This window comes from Urocitellus parryii, chromosome 12 (assembly GCF_045843805.1).
Source record: "Urocitellus parryii isolate mUroPar1 chromosome 12, mUroPar1.hap1, whole genome shotgun sequence".
Taxonomy (NCBI): Eukaryota; Metazoa; Chordata; class Mammalia; order Rodentia; family Sciuridae; genus Urocitellus; species Urocitellus parryii.
In genome coordinates, this window is record NC_135542.1 from 49,129,129 (window position 1) to 49,151,302 (window position 22,174).

Consider the following 22,174-nt stretch of genomic DNA (forward strand, 5'->3'; position numbering starts at 1 on the left):
TGTCATAATAATACCCCTGGGCCAGCAAAGGTTACAACCAACATGAATATCAGGTATAAACAAAAATGCAGACAAGGGCTGGGGATGTGGCCCAAGGGGTAGTGCGCTCGCCTGGCATGCGTGCGGCCAGAGTTCGATCCTCAGCACCACATACAAACAACCATGTTGTGTCCGCCAAAAACTGAAAAATAAATATTAAATAATTCTCTCTCCTCCCTCTCCCTCCCTCCCTCCCTCCCTCCCTCCCTCTCTCTCTCTCTCTCTCTCTCTCTCTCTCTCTCTCTTTCTTAAAAAAAAAAAATGCAGGGCTGGGGATGTGGCTCAAGCGGTAGCGCGCTCCCCTGGCATGCGTGCGGCCCAGGTTTGATCCTCAGCACCACATACAAAGAAAGATGTTGTGTCTGCCGAGAAATGGAAAATAAATATTAAAAAATTCTCTCTCACTCTCTCTCTTAAAAAAAAAATGCAGACAAGTATGCATTTCTTCAGGCTGTCAAAAAACAAACACAGGGTGCTGGGGTTGTGGCTCAGTGGTAGAGCACTCACCTAGCATGTGCAAGCACTGGGTTCGATCCTCAGAACCCCATAAAAATAAAGGTATTGTGTCCAACTACAAGTAAAACACACACACACACACACACACACGCACACACGGCTGGGGTTGTGGCTCAGTGGTAGAGCACTTGCCTAGCATGCATGAGAGACTGGGTTCTTTCCCCAGCACCACATAAAAAAACTAAATAAACAAAATTAAGGTATTGTGTCCATCTACAACTAAAAATATTAAAATACACACACACACACACACACACACAAATAAAAGAAAAAACCTTTCAATCCCCTTTTCTCCCTGGAATACAAAATCTTGTCCTAATTTACCACCTTTTATGTGTAACTATAAAATAATTAATGTAATATGTATATTCTAACAATGTTGCTATTGCACAATGCATTTCTGGAATTCTCTAGAACCCTTGTAAGATCCACTTAAAACCACATAGAAAAATCAATTTTATTACTTCATAAATACTTTTTGGTTTTAGAACCAATATAACATTAACTCAGTTTATTCAGAAATTATCAGTTTATTCAGAAGTCTTGGTGTCAAGTGAATTTTGGTTGGACACAAGGACAAATAGTTGATATTTTAGATCACTGAAATTATTCAAAACAATAAAATGCAGACCTTAAAATCGTTCCACAAAAGAAACCTAAAAATTTTTCTGAACAATGGCAACATCATTGGGATAAGAAGCAAAGTAAGATTTTTTTTGCTGCTCTAAAGAAGACAATGCATACTTTGGTAATTTTTGTTGCTAATAAAAGATTAGCTTTTAAAAAACAAAGCTTATTCAGGCATGGTGGGACATGCCCATAATCCCATCTATGTGGGAAACTAAGGCAGGATAATTGCAAATTAGAGGCCATCCTAAGCACTTAGGGAGACCTTCTCTCAAAACAAAAAAAAAAAATTTTAAATGGCTGGAGACATAGCTGAATCTTTGTCTGGCATGTGCAAGATCCTGGGTTCCATTTCTGACTGGGGGGAAGGGGACTCGTTCATCATGCTATTCCACCAACTACTACTTCTCTGTTATTTCTCCTTTATCATTTCTCTTTATAAAAAGGAGAAACAAAGAAGGAAAAAGGACATGAAATACTTGGATAATATAACGAGGGAAATACTGAGATTTTAAAGAGTTGACCTGCCAAGAAATAATGTATGAGCCTAAAAAGTCTTTAAACATCAATGTTCTCAAAAGCTAATCACTAAAAATATGATCAGGGATTTGGGGTATAGACTGTGGTAGGGCATACACAAGACCTTAAATTCCATTCACAGCATGGCAATCAAGAAGGGTCATTGCTTAAACAAATCTTCCATAGATTATTTATGATACGAAGGTTCCTTTGTTTATTTTTTAAAGTGGAGTTTGGTAGAGAATTTTTTTTCCCCTATATCTGTTTCTCAGTTTTTCTTTATCTACCTGCCCCACCACCCATGGGTGTATGATGTGGTGGGGATCTAATCCAAGATTTCATGCATGCTTAGCAATCCCCCCAGCCCTACTAAATTTTTAATTGAAGACAGTTTTGCCTTTCGTTAAATGATTATTATATTAGTTTTTTCTACAGCTTTAAACAATCTGAGTGCACACCAACACAATACTATTCATTAATGCCAGGTGTAGTGGTACACATCAATAATCCCAGAGGATTGGGAGGCTGAGGCAGGAGAATCCCAAATTCAAACCCAGTTTCAAAAAAAAAAAAAAACCCAGTTTCAGCAACTTATCGAACCCCTAATTATCTTAGTGAGACCTTGTCTCAAAATAAAGAATAAAAAAAGCTGGGAATGTGGTTCAATGGTTAAGTGCCCCTAAATTCAATCTCTGGTACCAAAAAAAAAAAAAAATTACTAGCTCAAGGCTGAGGCAAGAGGATCACAAGTTTGAGATTAGCCTAGATAGTTTAGCAAGACCTTGTTTCAAAATAAAAACAAAGGGGCTGGGGTTGTGGCTCAGTGGTAAAGCGCTTGCCTAACATGTGCAAGGCCCTGGGTTCGATCTTTAGCACAACATAAAATAAATAAAATAAAGATATTGTGTTCAATACAACTAAAAAATAAATATACATTTTTAAAAAGAGTTGGACATAACTCAGTGGTAAAGCGCTTGTATAGCAAGCAGGAAGTCCTGGGTTCAATCCCCAATAGCACCAACAAAAATTTCATTACTGGCTGGGGGCATAGGTCTACGGCAGAATGTGTGAACCCCTACTTTAAATCCCCACCACCAAAAGAAAAAAATATGTCATTTCTTATTTTCCTTTTCTCATATAAAGCCAAGGCAATTAGTGATTTGTGAGGGTTATAAACCCTGATTCATAAAAAGTCCCAGTTCTGACAGAACATACACAGTCACTACCACCTTTCAATTCTAATGTGCCTCAGCAGACTGACATAGTGGTCACTGCTGCCAAATCTCACTACTCCCTCATCACCTTACCACAAAAGGAAATTTTCAGGCATGCTATAATTGTTCTGTTAGACAAAATTAAATATTTAATAAGACTATCTTAAGAGTATGTCATTCTGGGCTGGGGATGTGGCTCAAGCGGTAGCATGCTCGCCTGGCATGCGTGCGGCCCGGGTTCGATCCTCAGCACCACATACAAAGATGTTGTGTCTGCCGAAAACTAAAAAATAAAAGCTAAAAATTCTCTTCTCTCTCTCTCTCTCTCTCTCTCTCTCTCTCTCTCTCTCTCTCTTTAAAAAAAAAAAAAGAGGGGCTGGGGATGTGGCTCAAGCGGTAGCGCGCTCGTCTGGAATGCGTGCGGCCCGGGTTCGATCCTCAGCACCACATACCAACAAAGATGTTGTGTCCGCCGAGAACTAAAAAATAAAACATTAAAAATTCTCTCTCTCTCTCTCTCCCCTCTCTCACTCTCTCTTTAAAAAAAAAAAAAAAAGAGTATGTTATTCTGTTATTCTAGAGACATCATTCTCTAGGCCTCCTCTCCTAAAACCATCACCACCACACTCACACACACAGTACACACGCAGGCCCCAGATTAAATAAATGTCTGAACAGCTAGGCAAGGTGACGCACACCTGTAATACCAGCTGTTCTGAAGGCAGAGGTAGGAACATTTCAAATTCAAGGTCAGCTTCAGCAACTTAGTGAGACCCTGTTTCAAAACAAAAACTAAAAAGGACTGGGACTATAGCTCAGTGGTAAAAAGCCCCTAGGTTCAATCCGCACCAAAAAAAAAAAAAGGAAAAAGGAAACTCAAAAACCCTAGATCCACTTTATTTTCATCCAATTACCTATCTCTAAAAAGAAAACTTATTTCAACAATTAAGAGTAATTTCTTTAGGGCTGGTGGCTGGGGCTCAGCTGTAGCACACTTGCCTGGCATGTGTGAGGCACTGGGTTCAATTCTCAGCACCACATATAAATAAATAAAATTAAGGTCTATCAAGAAAGAACTAAAAAAAAAAAATTTTTAAAGAATAATTTCTTTAAAGAAGTTAGCTGTCATTGCAAACTTCTTTAGGATTCATTGCTTCTCTGGGCTGATAAAATTCCTGCCCATATTCAATTTCCCTGTAAATGAATCTTATTCCTAACGAATTATTTTTCTAAAAGGACTTCAATAATTTTACCTTACATACTCATAGAGCTGGGTTACCAAAATAAAGAAATCAAAAATTTCAAGTTCATTACATAAAAACAAATCCAAGGGCTGGGGATGTGGCTCAAGCGGTAACACGCTCGCCTGGCATGCACGGGGCGCTGGGTTCGATCCTCAGCACCACATAAAATAAAGATGTTGTATCCGCCGAAAACTGAAAAATAAATATGAAAAAATTCTCTCTCTCTCTCTCTTAAAAAAAAAAATCCAAGACTTTTAATAAATCCTGATGTTATATTTATCTACAAAAATCTATAATCCTGATTTTTGTATTATCTCAAAATCTAAAATATTTTTAACTACAAGTCTTTCTTGAAATTCAATTGTGTTGAATGCAATAAGTCAAATAACATTTTCTTTTCAGGCCATCTAAAACATCAAAAGGGGGCTGGGGATGTGGCTCAAGCGGTAGCGCGCTCGCCTGGCATGCATGCGGCCCGGGTTGGATCCTCAGCACCACATACCAACAAAGATGTTGTGTCCACCGAAAACTAAAAAATAAATATTAAAAATTTTCTCTCTCTCTCTAAAAAAAAAAAAAAAAGGATAATCTTTTAAAAAAAGTAAAAATAAATAAAACATCAAAAGATCTTTATTCTAACAGGGTAGCACTATTCATATTCCTAGATGAAGCAACTAAAAACACTTCTTAGGGGGCTGGGGCTGTAGCTCAGTGGCAGAGTGCTTGCCTAGCATGTGTGAGGCACTGGATTTAATCCTCAGCACCACATAAAATTACATCATCTATGACTAAAAAAAAAAAAATTTTTTTTAAATAAAGATTTAAAAAAAAAATAAGGGGATGGGGATGTGGCTCAAGCAGTAGCGCGCTTGCCTGGCATGCGTGCGGCCCGGGTTCGATCCTCAGCACCACATACAGTTGTGTCTGCCGAAAACTGAAAAATAAATATTAAAATTCTCTCTCTATTCTCTCTCTCTCTCTCTCTCTCTCTAAAAAAAAAATTTAAAAATAAAAAAATTGTGCAAACTGTCAACAATAATTTTTCTACCAAAACAAAAAACAAATTAATTAGTATTGATTATTTAAGCTTTTTATGGAAATATACTTTTTTAAAAGCACTTAGCTTGGTGGCATATGGTTGTAACCCCAGGAGGCAAAGATAAGAGGATTGCAAGTTTGAGGCCAGCCTCAACACCTTAGAAAGGCCTTAATAAAACCCCATCTTAATAAAACTTAATAAAACCCCATCTCAAAATGGGTTTGGGGGACACTGGGGATGTAGCTCAGTGGTAAAGCCCTCCTGGGTTCCATCCCCAGTACCACTGTGGGGGGTGGGGAAGGAATATCAAACTGTAAGATACCTAAATGGAAATATAACTATCCTTCCAATATATTTTGAAGACTTTTCATATGAAAGAACAGGATCCAAATCAATTTACATAAAGCCTTTTTGGACAGATAGGCTGTGAAAAATATAGCACATTGCATATGTACAACTGAATAAATATTAACGCTAATATTAACATTAGTAAAAAAAACATTATTAGAAATGTTTTTCTAGAAAAAAGCCTGGCTCATTCATTTTATAAATGCAGAATACAGATTACAACAGATAGGTTAAGTATAAAGTATAATTAAATGGCAGTACTCTTTTTCTAAGAGACAGGGTCTCACTATGTTAACTCCTGGGCTCAAGGGATCTTCCTGCCTCAGTCTCCTGAGGAAAATTTTTAAAAGTTAAAAGTAATATCTTTTATAGAACATACTGTATTAAATATAAATCCTTAGAGAGTTTATCTACACAGCCCATCAAAGTCTGTATAACACCAAGATTTTGATTAAAGAGTAACAGTATTCAGGACTGGGGTGGTGGTTCAGTGGTAGAGCACTTGCCTGGCACATGTGAGGCACTGGGTTCAATACTCAGCACCGCATATAAATAAATAAATAAATAAATAAATAAATAAATAAATAAATAAAGGTATTATGTCCACCTACAACTAAAAAAATATTTAAAAAAAAAAGAGCAACAGTATCCAGAATTTACCTCCATTTATGAAATTAAGATACCTTTAAACACTTGAAAAAGAATGAAAACAATGGACTTCCCTTTAGTTTGTTCTCTGTATATCATCAGCAATTGTACATCAAAGACTTTGGAGAAGCAACAGCTAAAGATTTATAGTTCAATATTAAAATCTTTTTTATTTGTGTGCACACCTATCCAACCTACATTAAGTTATTACCATTTACTTTGAAACAGAGCAAAATTAAGTTCTTCTGATACATATTGAACCAAACACAAAGCAAATTTAATTGAAAACAAGATAATGCATGAAAAAGATTTTTTTTATAATAATTGAAATCTCATTACATTATAGTATATCAATTCAAGTAGAACATTCAATAATCTTAGAAAGGGGAGATTTTATTTATTTTCCATTAAAAAATATAAATCTATTCATATATTTTATTATTAAAACTAGATTTATGGGGCTGGGGCTGGGGCTCAGTGGTAGTACATGTGCCTGGTATGTGTGAGGCACTGGGTTCGATTCTCAGCACAACATATTAAAAAAATAAAGATCTATCAGCAACTAAAAAATATCTTTAAAAATAAATAAATAAAACTAGGTTTATTAAGCTAGTCATAAATTTTCAGGACTATAAATATGAATGCCCATTCAAGATCCATTAAAATCCTTATTCTTTTAGTAATAATAGTTTCTATTACACACTATATATCTTTATAACACATATACCTTTTACAGAACATTTGGAGAAAATAAATTTACAGACAAAATATTATAAAATTAGCTTAATTTATATCTACAAGTATTTAAGATACTAGTTGACTTAGAAGTTAAGACATTAGCATTAACATCAACTCTGAATCACATCAAATAATTCATGAAAAAGCAATGAATAAATCCTCCCTTCTCACCTGGTCTGTCCAGTTGTTATGTTCCATTCTTCTCGCTGACCAGTACTTCGAGATTTCGATTTGTCTTTGCAAACAGAATCTGGTTGTTTCAAAGTGCGTTTGGCTGGAGGAGATACGTGGCTATCACTTAAACTACCATCAACTTCAGCTTTCTGAAAAAGATCATTAAAAATTTTATTTATTATTCCCATTAAGAAACAAAATACTTACTATTCTTGGATAATTAAGGAGAGTACTTTTTTCAACCAGTATGTTATTGACCAAATCATACTACAAATATAGAAAATATAATTATTTATAAATATAGAAAGAAGAAAGGAAGAAAGATTAAAATTATAGCTAGAGGCCAGGTATGGTGGCAAACACCTATAATTCCAGCAGCTCAGAAGGCTGAGGCAGGAGGATCATGAGTTCAAAGTCAGCTTCAGGAAGATTGAGGCCCTAAGCAACTCAATAAGATTCTGTCTCTAAATAGCTGGGGGTGTGGCTCATGGTCAATGCCCCCAAGTTCAATCCCTGGTACCCCCCCAAAAAAAAATTATAGCTAGAAAAACATATTTCATTTATTGGTTTTAATTTGAATAAGTTTCAAGAAAAGGTGTATGACTGCTTGGGATACTTACATATCTTTCTATAAGATAATGCTTCAAATGTCCTAAACTCTGGTGTACACTTCCCAAAATACAGGACAATTTATATTACTATTTATATTACTAATTTATCTACATTATATTTATATTTTACATTATATTTAAAATTATATTTTACATTATATTTATATTATTTATTTATATTTATATACATTATGTTATACTATTATATTTATATAAATTATAATACAATTTATATTACTAATCCTCACAATCAGGAAATCAACACTGGTATAACGTAAAGCCAATCAAGAAACATTCAAATTTTACCAAGTGTCTCAACAATGTCTCTCTGATCCAAGATCCTATCCAGGAACATATATTGCATTTAGCTACCAGATCTTCCCTCCCCTGCACCCTGGAACAGTATTTCAGTCTTGCCCTACCTGTCTTTCATGTCTTGACTGTAAGAGTACAGACCTCTCATTTTCTAAGACAACCCTTCTCTCTGGATCTAGCTGATTTTCTTCATAATCAGATTTAGGGTACACATTTTGGAAAGACTATATGGAAATAATGCCTTGCATACTATATCCTTCCCATCACTAAGGATGTTAGCCATGATGGCCTGGTCAAGTTGGTATCTGTCAAGTTCCTACAATGTAAAGTTACTATTTTCCCCTTTTTATCTGGTTAGATATTATTCTGATAACTCACCAATATTCTGTTCCTGACCAAATCTCTCCCACTAACTGGGTGGCAACATACTTTATATATAAACAGAGATATGAAAAATAGTGGTATATATGTATAATAAAAATTATAATGCAAAAAAAAACAAAGTACACATATAAAGGCATGAATTGGCGTGAACATACTCTATATACAAAGATATGAAAATTGTACTTTGTGTAATAAGAATTGTAATGCATTCCTCTGTCATGTATTCAAAAAAATAAAATCAATAAAACTAAAAATAAATAAATAAAATAAAAAAGGCTTGAGTGTAGCTCAGTGGCTGGTAGAGCAACCCTAAGTTTAATTCCCAGTACAAAAAAAAAAAAAAAAAAAAGGAGGAAAGAAGGAAGGCAGGGAGACAATTAGAAATTCAAACAGCAAGGCATGGAGGTACATGCCAGTCATCCCAGCCACTCTGGAGGCTGAGTTGAGGCCAGCCCCAGCAATTTAGTAAAGCCCTATGCAACTTAGTGAGATCTCAAAAAGGGCTGGGATCAAACTCAGAAAGTTAAGGGTCCTGTGTTTTCTTTCATACAGGGAAGCTAGAGAGGAAAAAGAAAAAGAAAGGTGGAAGTGGATCTCCTAAAAATCAAAGGGAGAGCAGCAGAGGAAAAGAACAAAGGGATTGAAGGTAAGGAGGGAAGGGGAAGATGCTGGAGAGTGACACTGATCAAGTTATATTGTTAAATTGTGTGCATGTACAGATATGTAACAAGTCCCATCAATATGTACAACTATAATGCACCAATAAAAAAAAGTGGGGAAAAAAGCAGCATGGCTAATGTTAATGAATGAATAAAGATTCTGAAAGGCAAAAAAAATATATGGGGCTGGGTATGTTGCTCAATAATTAAGCACCCCTGAGTTTCAATGTCAAGTACAAAAAAAATGAAATTTTTAAATTATGTAATAATACTTTATTAATAAAAGACTTTTTTATGATACAATTCTCTAGGCCTTTGCTTTCTCCAACACCATCCTGTAAGAGAGTAAATACTAAAGCTTGAGGTAAGTGAACTAGCTCAAGGTCTAGCCCACATAACTAACAAATAACTAATCAAAAAAGCCCCTAGAACTTTGGTCCTTTTGTTTCCAGTGCAGTTTTCTTTATACTATCTCAGATACTCTACCCTAGGATATTTATAGTCTCCCAAGGTTATGTGCCTTAAAGCTGACCTAATACAACTACTCATCCTAGACATTCTTTACTCCAAATATGCCCAATGGCATGGGCATCATCTGCCTTGTAGCTCATTAGAATGCAGAATCTTAGAGCCGGGCTCCAAGGCATGTGCCTATAATCCCAGTGGCTTGGGAGGCTAAGACAGGAGAATCCCAAATTCAATGCCAGCCTTAGGAATGGCAAGGCACTAAGCAACTCTAAATAAAATACAAAATAGGGCTCTAAATAAAATACAAAATAGGGCTGGGGATGTGGCTCAGTGGTCGAGTACCCCTGAGTTCAATCCCCAGTACCAAAAAAAAAAAGCTACACAGAAATGCAGAATCTTAGGTTCCACACCCGGCCCTATTGAAAATGAAACCATTTTAACCAGATCCACAGATGCTCCATGTGCACATTAGGCTTTGAAAATCATTATTATATAACATACTCAAAACTTAGTCACTGAGAAAACAACATCATGTATTCTAAGCTAAGGTATATTTGTGAATAAGAAATTAATATATATAAACTACTTTAGATCTCCATCTATTTATTTATTGTGGAATGCTTGGGATTGAAACCAGGGACTAGTGCGTGTTGGTCAAGTGTTCTACCATTCAGCTACACCTACATCCACTCCTTTGCCAATTTAGATACTCTAAGCCAACATTATTCCTTCTAATAAAAATCACTTCAAGACCATCTCTTGGGGCTGGGGAAGTGGCTCAAGCGGTAGTGCGCTCGCCTGGCATGCGTGTGGCCCGGGTTCGATCCTCAGCACCACATACAAACAAAGATGTTGTGTCTGCCAAAAACTAAAAAATAAATAAATAAATATTTGAAAAAAAAAAAAAAGACCATCTCTTCAATACCATTCTTTCATGAAACCATCCTGAAGAATCAAACCTAAATTGATGCTTTCCCCCTATTAGCTACAATATTTATATATAATTGTTTCCACAAACTTATCTGATCAAGCTCTTTTTTTCATAGTTCATCTGCAAGTACTACAGTTTCCCAAACATACTATGGAAACAAATATTATATACTATGGAATTAAACACAAAACAAAATAGTAAAATATCTGATGCCCAGCAATTTTTAAAACATTCTCAGTATGTAAGTCTTTGGACATCAAGTTCTATTCAGGAGTCAGTCTCAAATTGTTGTCTATATAATTATCTGAATTAGAAATCACCTGTGTTAGTCATCACAGCAGTATAACCTGCTGAACTAGAATCTCTGGATGTAGAACATTTTAATGAGGGCCTCCAAATGATGCTTAAGCACAAATTTGAGAACCACAGGGAAACAACATAGTTTAAGCATGATATGAGGTACATCATCCTAACTGCTGCACTGTACTGGCATATTTACTGCTATTATTATGAGAGGGTTTCACACCTTACTTGGCTCTATGACAGAGACCTAGGAATGAACTGCATTACAAAAAGCTCCTTCTCTCCAAAGCAATTTAGGGATTTCAGTAAAGCAAATAACCAAGTTGCAAATAGTTACTTCTGCACTACTTAATTAACTTCAACTTTGGGGAAAGCTTTAATCTACACCTGATAATAACAATTCACCTTTAATAGGATGATCAAAATGCTCAACCTTAATTTTTTCATCCTCAAAGCATTTTACTAGCTAATTATAACCTAACTCTTCCTTTGAGGGAAGATGTTACTAGTTTCATGACAAAGATATTTCAAAAAGATTATGCAAGCTACCCACAGCCATTTAGTAACCTGTGTCAAAGTCATAACAATCCATAAGCAGGAAAGGTATCTAAAACCAAGGGAATCATTTCATTTAACAAACATTTATTGAGAACCTACTTGACCTCAATAGATAATCTATTGGGCTACTAAACAGTTATAATAATAATAGTTAATAATAAATTATACAAAATTCTGTTAGCCAAAAATGAGAAATGACAACTACTAGTAGAAACAAAGACATCATAATGATGTGGAATTTAAAATGATTATGTAGAGGGCTGGGGTTGTGGCTCAGTGGTAGAGCACTTGCCTAGCACATGTGAGGCACTGGGTTGGATCCTCAACACCACATAAAATAAATAAATAAAATAAAGGTACTGTGTCCATCTATAACTAAAACATATTTATTAAAAAAAAAGAAAATGTAGAGTTTTCTATGGAAATGGAAAACATTTTGTAACAATTTAATAATAGAACACATAAAATAGTAGAGCATGATTCAAGGATGACATAACTTTTAAGGCAAGCATAATAGTAAAAATCATCAAATGCTACAAGAGGTAAAAGTACAATGAAAGGACATAATAATTCCAATTTAATGTTTGTCCTCAACTTTCATTTTCTGAAATAGATCATTTTCTCCAATATGGAAAAATAATTTTCTCAAGTCTAAGTGTCTCTTAAGGCATACTTTTCAGCTACCACAAATATTGACGACTATTCTGCCACTAATCTTATAAAATTAAGCAATAGGACTTGATAACAAGGAAACAGAACAATTTACATTGCTCTGGTTTTCAAGGAAGATATCATCTCCAGATCCAAATTGTCAGAAATTTAGAATTTGGGTTTTAATCTAAAGACAAAAAGAATGAATCTAAGATCATTTTAAAATAAGAAAGTCAAGGAAATAAGTGAATTAGCAGACCAAATGATTCACAGTATCATCAGGAATTACAAAAACAAACAGAAAATAAGAAATTGGTTCAAGAGTGCAGAATAACTCAATTAAAGATAGCCATATTCAAAATAAAGGTAATAAAAACAGGTACAAAAGATGGTTGTTGTTTGGGGTGTAGTTAGGGATAGCCGGAGAACAGTTATCGAATAAAGAAGGGTAATCTGAAGCCTGATTTGGAAAGATATGTTTGGAATATTTAGCCAAAAACCTACAGAGATGTCTATCAGGTTGTGGGAAATGAAGCTCAGAGATGAAGTCAGATAGAGATGGACATGAAACAAGATAACAAAAGAAAGGATCTCAGGTAATACACAGAATAAAAAAGAACACGGGGGTAGAAGTCAAAACCTTAAAAAAAAAAACCTACATTAAAGGAATGTGCAAAGAATCTATCATAGAAACCAGAGAAAAATATAATGTCTCACTAAAACAGCAGGGAAAGAAGGGCATGGTGGTGCATGCCTGTAATCCCAGCAACTGGGAAACCAGACTGAGGCAAGAAGATAGAAGTTCAAGGTCAGCCTCAGCAATTTAAAAAAACCTCTCAGCAACTTAGTGAGACCCATCTCAAAATAAAAAATAAAGAACTTAACAGAATCTGATAATTAGGAGGGCACTATTCCCTCTAAGAGGGCAATTTTTTCAAAAAGCTGGGTGAATGGTAAGAAAGTACAGGTAATAACTGTAGATAGAGTCTTAGAAATATCAGAATTAAGTGAGAAATAAAAATTTAGTTAGAGAAGATAATGCTATGTGAAGTTAGCCAATCCCAAAAAATCAAATGCGGGAATGTTTTCTCTGATATAAGGAAGCTGATTCATAGTGGGATAGGGAGGGGGAGCAAGGGAGGAACAGATGAACCCTAGATAGGGAGAGGGGTGGGAAGGGAAGGGAGGGGACATGGGGTGGAATGTGATGGTCATTACTATCCAAAGTACATGTATGAAGACACGAATTGGTGGAATTGGTGTGAATATACATTGTATACAACCAGAGGTATGAAAAATTGTGCTCCGTATGTGTAATAAGAGTTGTAATGCATTCCACTGTCATATATAAATAACTAAATAAATAAATACAGAATAAAAAAAAAGTTTAAAGGGCTGTGGATGTGGCTCAAGCGGTAGCGCGCTTGCCTGGCATGCGTGAGGCCCGGGTTCGATCCTCAGCACCACATACAAACAAAGATGTTGTGTCCACCGAAAACTAAAAAATAAAAATATTAAAAAAAAAAAAGTTTAAAGAAGTTACAAAGTAGATAAAAGGAACTTCTTTTTTAAAATGATATAATGAGCCAGGCAGATCACAAATTCAAAGCCAGCCTCAACAATTTAGTAAGACCCTATGTCGACATAAAAAATTAAAAGGGCTGGGGATGTCGCTCAGTGGTTAAGCGCCCCAGGTTCAATCTCAGTACCAAAAAATAAAAATAGAAATAAAATGATAAAATGACATGTTTTCCTTTAAACAGAAGAGAAGAAACCATGGGAAAGAATAAGTATTATTTTAAAGAATAAACCAGGCCGGGCGCAATGGTGCATGCCTGTAATTCCAGCAGCTCTGGAGGCTAAGACAGGAGGATCCCGAGTTCAAAGCCAGCCTCAGCAATGGTGAGACGCTAAGCAACACAGTGAGACCCTGTTTCTAAATAAAATACAAAGTAGGGCTAGGGATGTGTTTCAGTGGTCGAATGCCCCTGAGTTCAATCCCTGGTACTTAAAAAAAAAAAAAAAAGAATAAGCTGGGCACAGTGGCACACACCTGTAAACTTAGTAGCTCGGGAGGATAAGGCAAGAGGATCTCAGGGAAACTTTACCACTGAGCTGCATACCCAAGTTTTTGTTTGTTTGTTTGTTTGGTTTATTTTTTTTTTTTTTTTAAACAGAGTCTCACTAAGTTTCTTAGGACCTTGCCTTTGAAAAGACAACCTCAACAATTTAGGCCCTAAGCAACTTAGTGAGACCCTCTCTCAAAATAAAAAATAAAAAGGGTTAGGGATGCGGCTCAGTGGTGGAGCACCCCTGGTTTCACGCCCCGATACCAAAAAATAAATAAATAAATAAATTTTAACTGATGAGAGAAAATCTTCAAAGAGACAAAAATGAGAGGAAAAAAAACAGAATAGGAACATTTTCCCCAAAGTTACATCAGAAAGTGTATGGGTGCAATCAATCTTTTCCAATTTCCTTAATAAGACAGTCTTTTTGTCTTTAGGGAAAAAAAAAAAAGTACTCCAGCTTTCATGAGAAAGCTCAGAAGTGTAGTGGATTTCTTTTTCTTTCATTTATAAAAAGAATGCACAGAGGTAGTGGTTGCCATGACAGCAGAAAAGAAAACTCTGACCAACACTATTCTACAAAGTCCTGAAACTTCAAGCACACAAATGTCCTGAGTTTTCCTCAAATATCCCAAGAGCAAGGATTACTAATTTAGTATTTCTAAATAATCCTAGGAAATATAGGCACTGTAATTCCAGTGACTAGGGAGGCTGAGGCAGGAGGATTATAAATTCAAGGCCAGCCTCAGCAATTTAGCAAGATCTAGTGAGACTGTCTCAAAAAAAAGGCTTGGAAATGCAAGTCAGTGGTAAAGTACCCTGGGTTCAATCCTCAGTATCAAAACAAAAACAAAACCCAGCCAGCCCATGATAATCTAAAATACAGTTTTCTTCCAGATCAAATTTTCTGGAAGGTAGTTTTGTTCTTAACTTGAAAACGTTACTTACTTAAAATGAAAAAGTGACATGAATCCTGAAAACTGCCACTGACTTGGAAGTAAGAACCAATCCCATACTGCAGCACCATCCCTGACTTAAGACAGAAGAATCAGGTGAGGCTGTGAAAATAACAAATACTATACCCACCGCCTGACAGTAGATAAAACCGTCTCAAGAAGAGATACTTGTTAGGCTTTGTAGGAGTAATATAATTTTATAAATTTATTAATTATCTTCAGTGATTCATTTCTTCCACAAATAACATTTATTAGGCACCTATTTTTGTGATACTAAAGATATTCAGTGATTGGGCAACCATAATCATATTAAAATTTAAACCAGCCATAATAGTATATTTAAATTTTTTTTTAATTTTTAGTTGTAGACAGACACAATGTCTTTATTTTTTTATTTATTTATTTTTATATGATGTTGAAGACCGAACCCAGGGCCTCACATGTGCTAGGCAAGCACTCTGCCACTGAGCCACAACACCAGCCCCATAGTATATTAAATTTAAAAGTGCTGAAGCCAGGCATGGTGGTGGTTCATGCCTGTAATTCCAGCTACTTAAGGCTGAGGCAGGAGGACTGCAAGTTGGAGGCCAGCCTCAGCAATTTAGTGAGACCCTGCCTCAAAAATAAATAAATAGATAAATAGATAAGAGGAGGAGACCGGAGCTCACCATGCAAGGCCTGGGTGTGATCTCCAGTATACAAAAAAAAAAAAAAAAAAAAACAGTGCTAACCATACAGGAAAATGGAAAACAAATTTATTTAGCCTCATTGAAGAACAACTCTTTGACTCAAAAACCTCACTTTACCTGAAAGAGAAAGACATGTAGCAGGTCATTTCCTGCTACATTGTATATTATGTCAAAAACATAGACAATCTGTGTACCAATAAAGGTTAAATAAATAATGATGTAATGATACAATGAAATATTAGAAAACCCTTAATGATAAACTTATGAAAGAATGTACATGATAGTAGAAAATCAACTATCAGTAATAGCATATTTCTGGGTCAGTGGCCCATGCCTGTAAATCCAGCTAACTTAAGAGGCTGAAGGAGAAAATCTCAAGTTTGAAGCCAACTTGGGCAACACAGCAAGATCCTGACTTGAAAATAGAAATATCATATAGAATTTGATTCCTTATCTGTTTAAAAGTACACATATAAACAACCTATACAAACATGTGCAATGGTCTGGAAGGAAATATCCAGCTTTAATAGTGGTTACCTCTAGAAACAATGAACTAGAAGAATTGGAGCAGGGAGAGGCTTTTCCTCTTCTTCTTCTTGTGCATTGCCATACTTCCCAATATTTAAATAAAAACAAAATATTTTGCTACACAGCTGAGGTGAAGGGTCTTACATACTCTTATCTTCAGTGCATGGCACAGAGTAGTTACTAGATTATAGCAATTTAAAACACCACTTCCATTTGAACTGTTACTTTTTAAAAATTACATGTCCTTGGACAAATATCACTTTCTCCCAATTCTCCCATCTAATAAATTTGGAGACTGAATTGAAATAATAAAAATTGGGGGAAAATAATTAAATATTTACTGTACTGTAAAAATTTTTAACATAAAACCACCCATGTTCATGAACTTGTGCTGCCAGATTCCTTCATTTATGCAAATGTCTTAATGCATTTCTCCAACTGTTTCTATGCATACATTTCCATTTCTTATAATGAGTCATTGATTGAGAAAGTGTAGTTCCTTACTGCAGTTTTACTTTTTAAACTGGATTCCTTGACCTTCCACAATCAAGTACACAACTACAATACTCATTATCCAAAGTGTATTATCCAAAGTGTATACACTGGAGTAGCTAGTTAAAGGGTGTTCTTAAATTGTAAGGAAATGAACTTTGCATCAAGTAACATCAAGATTTTATCCTCTGACAAGGGGGCCAGTTAGCATATGTGCACCAAAAGGGTCTACAGAAGTCAACTTCAGGAAGGCCCAAGTAACTGTCAGCAAATTTCTCCAGCATGACATCAAAGATGTTAACAACTATGTGCTTACTTATCAGTTTAAGGACAAAATTTTCTTCCAAGTGCTAACATCTGAACAGAATGAATTCCAGAAGGAATGAAAAAGAAAGAAATATCGTTTACAGAAATTATGAAGATAAATTTACCACAATCAAAGAAAAAAATGAAAAACCACAGATGGAAAGATGGAAGATGGGGGAGGGGGAAGTGAGAAAAAGCCCATACAGAGAAATACAGTAAAATTTATGAATGAAAAGAAAAATTTATATAAGCTTCAAAAGAGAATACAATGCCTACAAAAGAAAAAGACTTCAACAGTAATGATGACAATGGAGCCAGGAAAGGTGGTGCAAACCTGTGATCACAGCTACTCAGGAGGCTAAAGCAGGAACACAAGTTCAAAGCCACCCTCAGCAACTTAGTGACTCAAAAAATAAAAAGGGGTGTGGATGTAGCTCAGTGGTAGAGCACTCCTGGGTTCAATCTCCAGTACCAAAAAAATTTAAAAATTAAAAAAATGTTGCTCAAACTTATTAATAATCTAAGAAAAGCAATCAATAAGCTAGATAATGCCAAGCATCAGCAGGAATGTGGGGGATACAAGAACTCTCATCCACTAGTACTAAGAATGGAGTCTAAAGCAGCAAATCTGGAGATAATATTTAAGTACATGTACTCTCTATTCCATTCCTGGATAGCTCTCAGAGAAATTCTCATACTAAATCCACAAGAGACACTGTATAAGGGTATTAAATGTAGCAATACTTTCAGGGAGTTGGAAGGAATCCAAGTAACTATCACTTGAAAGTGTGTAGTTAAAATGCAATGGATGTACTCTATGAGGTACTGTGCAGTAATTAGATGGAGTGACTATATACATATAGCCACTAAATGATGAAAAATAAAACTTCTTCTAGAGCTAAGTATCACCTACATCAACTTGAAATACATGACATAAACCAATACAGTGGCTAGGTTACCTATCATCCAAACATGTTAAACAGAAGAGCGTTTACAGTACTAATCATTCTTTCAAGACAACAAGCACAATCTGTGATTGGGCCAGTCAAATAAGAACTATCATGGGCTAACAGGGACATATGGTCCCCTTACCTATTAGCCACTATTTTCTTTAACCTAGGAAGACAAATCTTGATGAAGAAGATAAACTCAATTTGTTATTTTGCTTTTAACTATGCTGAATGCTTGGATGTCATATCATCAGTGAAATATAAACCACAGATACGCTATATCCCTAATATAAATTATTTATAGTTATGATCATTCCTCAAGATGAATACTTACAAATTAATTGCATTATATTCATTAGTAAAATTCTGTAACATGATTCAGTGTCTTCTGTTACCATCTCAACCTCTCAATATGAGATTTCTTACTGAAAATTCTGCAGTATATAATGCTCATACTTAAAAAGAGTTAAAAATTCAAAAAGCAATCATTCCACAAAGTTGTAAAATAGGGCACAGTTTCACACTATACTTTCCCCCTCCCCCAGTACTGGGGATCAAACCCAAGAGCACTTTACCACAGAATTAGATTTCAATGCTTTTTATTTTGAGACAGGGTCTTGCTAAGGTGCTGAAGCTGGCCTTGAACTTGCAATCCTACCTCATCCTCCAGAATCACTGGGATTATAGGTGTACACAACTGTGCCCAGCTAGATTATTCTTTCTATATATATTTTCAAAGATCAATTTTATTCTGTAATTGATTTATCTTCACCACTTTGGGAGGAGAAAAAGTTGCCAAACATTTTTAAGTAATGTATCAATTTAAAATGTTAATCTAAAAAGTTCAATTTTCCTCTATTTTTCTGAAATTACTTAGGTTCCTACCAAAAAAACAAAACAGAATGGCTGACAGACAAGTTTTTTTTTTTTTTTAATTTCTAAATTCAAGTCCAAAACTTTCAGACTGTTTCAATCATTCTCTCCCAAATACTTGAACCACAAAACCAGATGATAGTTGTCAAGGAAGTTGGCTGGCACATAATTCCCTCTAACCATAAGTTTCTATCCAATCTCTACAATAACATCCTTTTATTTCTTCACCTAATTCTAAATTTGCCACAAAATGAGGTGTTAAAGACCTTAAAGGTCTAAAAGGAGGCAAGAATAGGTATAAACTTCACATATAAGGATTAGAAAAAAAAAAATTTTAGAGTGCTTCTGGCCCCCTCTAAAACCCAAACAGGAGCTGAGTGTGGAAGCAACAGCCAAAGAAAGGGTGTTAAATCGTGTGAATAGGGCTGGGGATGTGGCTCAAGCGGTAGCATGCTCGCCTGGCATGCATGCGGCCCGGGTTCGATCCTCAGCACCACATACAAACAACGATGTTGTGTCCGCCAAAAAATGAAAAATATTAAAATTCTCTCTCTCTCTCTCTCTAAAAAAAAATGTGTTCCTTCCTTTCTCTCTTCTCTACTTTCTTCCTTTCTCATTTAAAAAAAAAAATCATGTGAATAAGTGTAGATGTAAAGTTATTAGACTTGAAGAGTCAATATTTTGTTGTTGTTGTTGTTGTTGTAGTTGGACACAATATCTTTATTTATTTTTATGTGGTGCTGAGGATCAAACCCAATGCCTCACACGTGCAAGGCAGGCACTCTACCACTGAGCTACAGCCCCAGCCCTCAATTTTTTTTTAATAGAACACATTTCTGTCTCCCCCACACTAGACTTTACCATGTTTTGTTCTCCACCTGCTTCATCCCAAGAACCATGTCACTTACTGGGGATTCAGAGAAGCATGTGATACAAGTATACTGCACAAATATACTCATACAAGTATACTCACACAGTATACTGTGTGAATAGGGAATGCCATTCACACAGACTACATAGTGAATGGTACTTCTCAACTTCTGCAGCATGTCAGCCCTAAAACAGTGAACCAGTTAGGTATGATAGTGGTACAAACCTGCAGTACCCGCTACAAGAGAGGCTGAGATAGCAGGACCACAAGTTCTAACTCAAAGCCATCCTGGCCAATGTAGCAAGACAAAACACCCATAGAAAGAGGTGAGATGAAAAGAGTTCCGCCAAAACATTCAGTGAGTAAAAGATTATATCTCTAATCATTTTGGCACCTACCCAGAAACAATTTATCACGCTAATAATTTATCATATGCATACAATGAAGGTAGGAACTGTTTCACTTATCCTCTGTTCTCAAAAGTCCTATCATCATGGTTTTCACAAAATGGGTCAATTCCTCAATATGCTATTCATTCATTCATTCACAAGATATTTATTGAACATCTTATGTGTCAGATGTTGGGCTAGGCCCTAGGAATAGAGCAGTTAGGGAGATATAAAAGTATTAAATATTCCACTCCAGGTGCAGTGACACATACCTGAAATCCTAGTGATTCAGGAGCATCACAAGTTCAAAGCCTACCTCAGCAACTTAGCAAGACCCTGTCTCAAAAAAGGGACTGGAGGCTAGGGACATGGCTCAATGGTTAAGTGCTCCTGGATTTCATCTCTTGTACCAAAAATGTGTGTGTGTGTGTGTGTGTGTGTGTGTGTGTGATGTTCTTATTAAGAGATCAAAAATCTAAATAAGAAAAAATAAGTTTTGCACAGAAATGAAATTAAAAATGCACACAAGTGAAACTTCATTGTATATTGCCTATAAGAAATACCCAACACAATTCAAAATAATATGGTACTTTTCTGAAATGGCTCCTTGAAAAGAAAGGATCATTCTTTATTAGGTAAAGTAATGGTTTGACTCTTTAGTTCTGATATCAAGTGGTAACCCTACCACTTGTCCAACTGGTTTCCAGGGTTATGGGTTTATCTATAGTGGGTATTTAGAAGTCATACAATTAATGACCTAAGAATCTATCAAAGGGTGTTTTAAAAGACTATTGGCCAACCTGGGTGCTGTGTTGCATGCTTATAATCCCAGAGATTTGAGAGGCTGACGCATGAGGACTGCAAATCTGAGGCCAGCCTCAGCAATTTAGTGAGAATCCCAGCAATTCAGTGAGAACCTGTCTCAAAATATAAAAAGGAGTGGGGCACAGTGGTAAAGTGCCCCTAAATTCAATCCCAATACAAAAAGAAAAAAAAGACTATTGGCCAAGCCAAGTGTGGTGCCTGTAGTCCCAGTTACTCAAGAGACTGAGGCAGAAGGATCATAAGTTTGAGGGAGCCTGGGTAACTTAAGGAGACCCCGTCTCAAAAAAGAAGACTGGGGATGTAGTTCAGTGGTAGAACACTCCGAGGTTCAATCCTCAATACTGCAGGGCTGCAGAGAAAAAGGAGACAAAAGGCCTGAATAGACATTATAAGACATATTAAATGGATAGCAGGTTCAAGAAAATCTGCTCTATTTCACTAATCTTAAGAAAAATGCAAAGCAAAAAACCAAATGAGATATCACTTCTTACCTTACAAGATGAGTATCATCCAAAAAAAAAAAAAAACCGACAACAAGTGTTAAATAAAGATGTGAAGGGAACCCCAGCACACATCAATGGGAATGCAAAATGGAGCAACTCCCACAGTAAATAGTAGTAGGATCCTCAGAAAAATAAAATAGAACTGCCAAATGATACAGCAATCTTGCTTATTTATTCAAAGGAACTGGAATCAGAATTTCAAAGAGATATCTGTACTCCCACATTCACTGTAGCATTACAAACAAAAGCCAAAATATGAACATAATCTAAATACCAGACAATGGATAAATGGATGAAGACTATGTATATGAGGGTGTGTGTGTGTATCTATATACACAAATAATATAATACAAATATGCGTGATGGAATATTATTCAGCCTTTAAAAAGAAGGAAATCCTGGGCTGGGATTGTGGCTCAGTGGTAGAGTGCTTGCCTCACATGTGTGAGGCACTGGGTTCAATCCCCAGCACCACATAAAAATAAATAAATGAATAAATAAATAAATAAAAGTACTGTGTTCACCTACAACTAAGAGAATATTTAAAAAAAAAAAAAGGAAATCCTGCCATTTGTGACAACATGAATGGATCTGAAAGACATTATGCTACATGAACACACACAAACACACACACACACACACACACACACACACACACAAATATTGTATGAACTTATTCATGTGTGAAACCAAAAACAGCCATACTCAGAGAAGCAGAATAGAAAGAAAGGTGATTG

General features: G+C 35.8%; 1 protein-coding gene across 1 annotated transcript in view; it reads right to left on the minus strand.

Moving 5' to 3' along the window:
• The window catches only part of Atad2b (ATPase family AAA domain containing 2B), a 141,171-nt gene that overhangs the window by 114,480 nt on the left and 4,517 nt on the right, over positions 1-22,174 (minus strand). Inside the window, exon 2 of the mRNA XM_026392374.2 lies at positions 7,104-7,255. Coding sequence (XP_026248159.1) covers positions 7,104-7,255 — 152 coding nt within the window. The remainder of the gene's footprint in view (positions 1-7,103; positions 7,256-22,174) is intronic.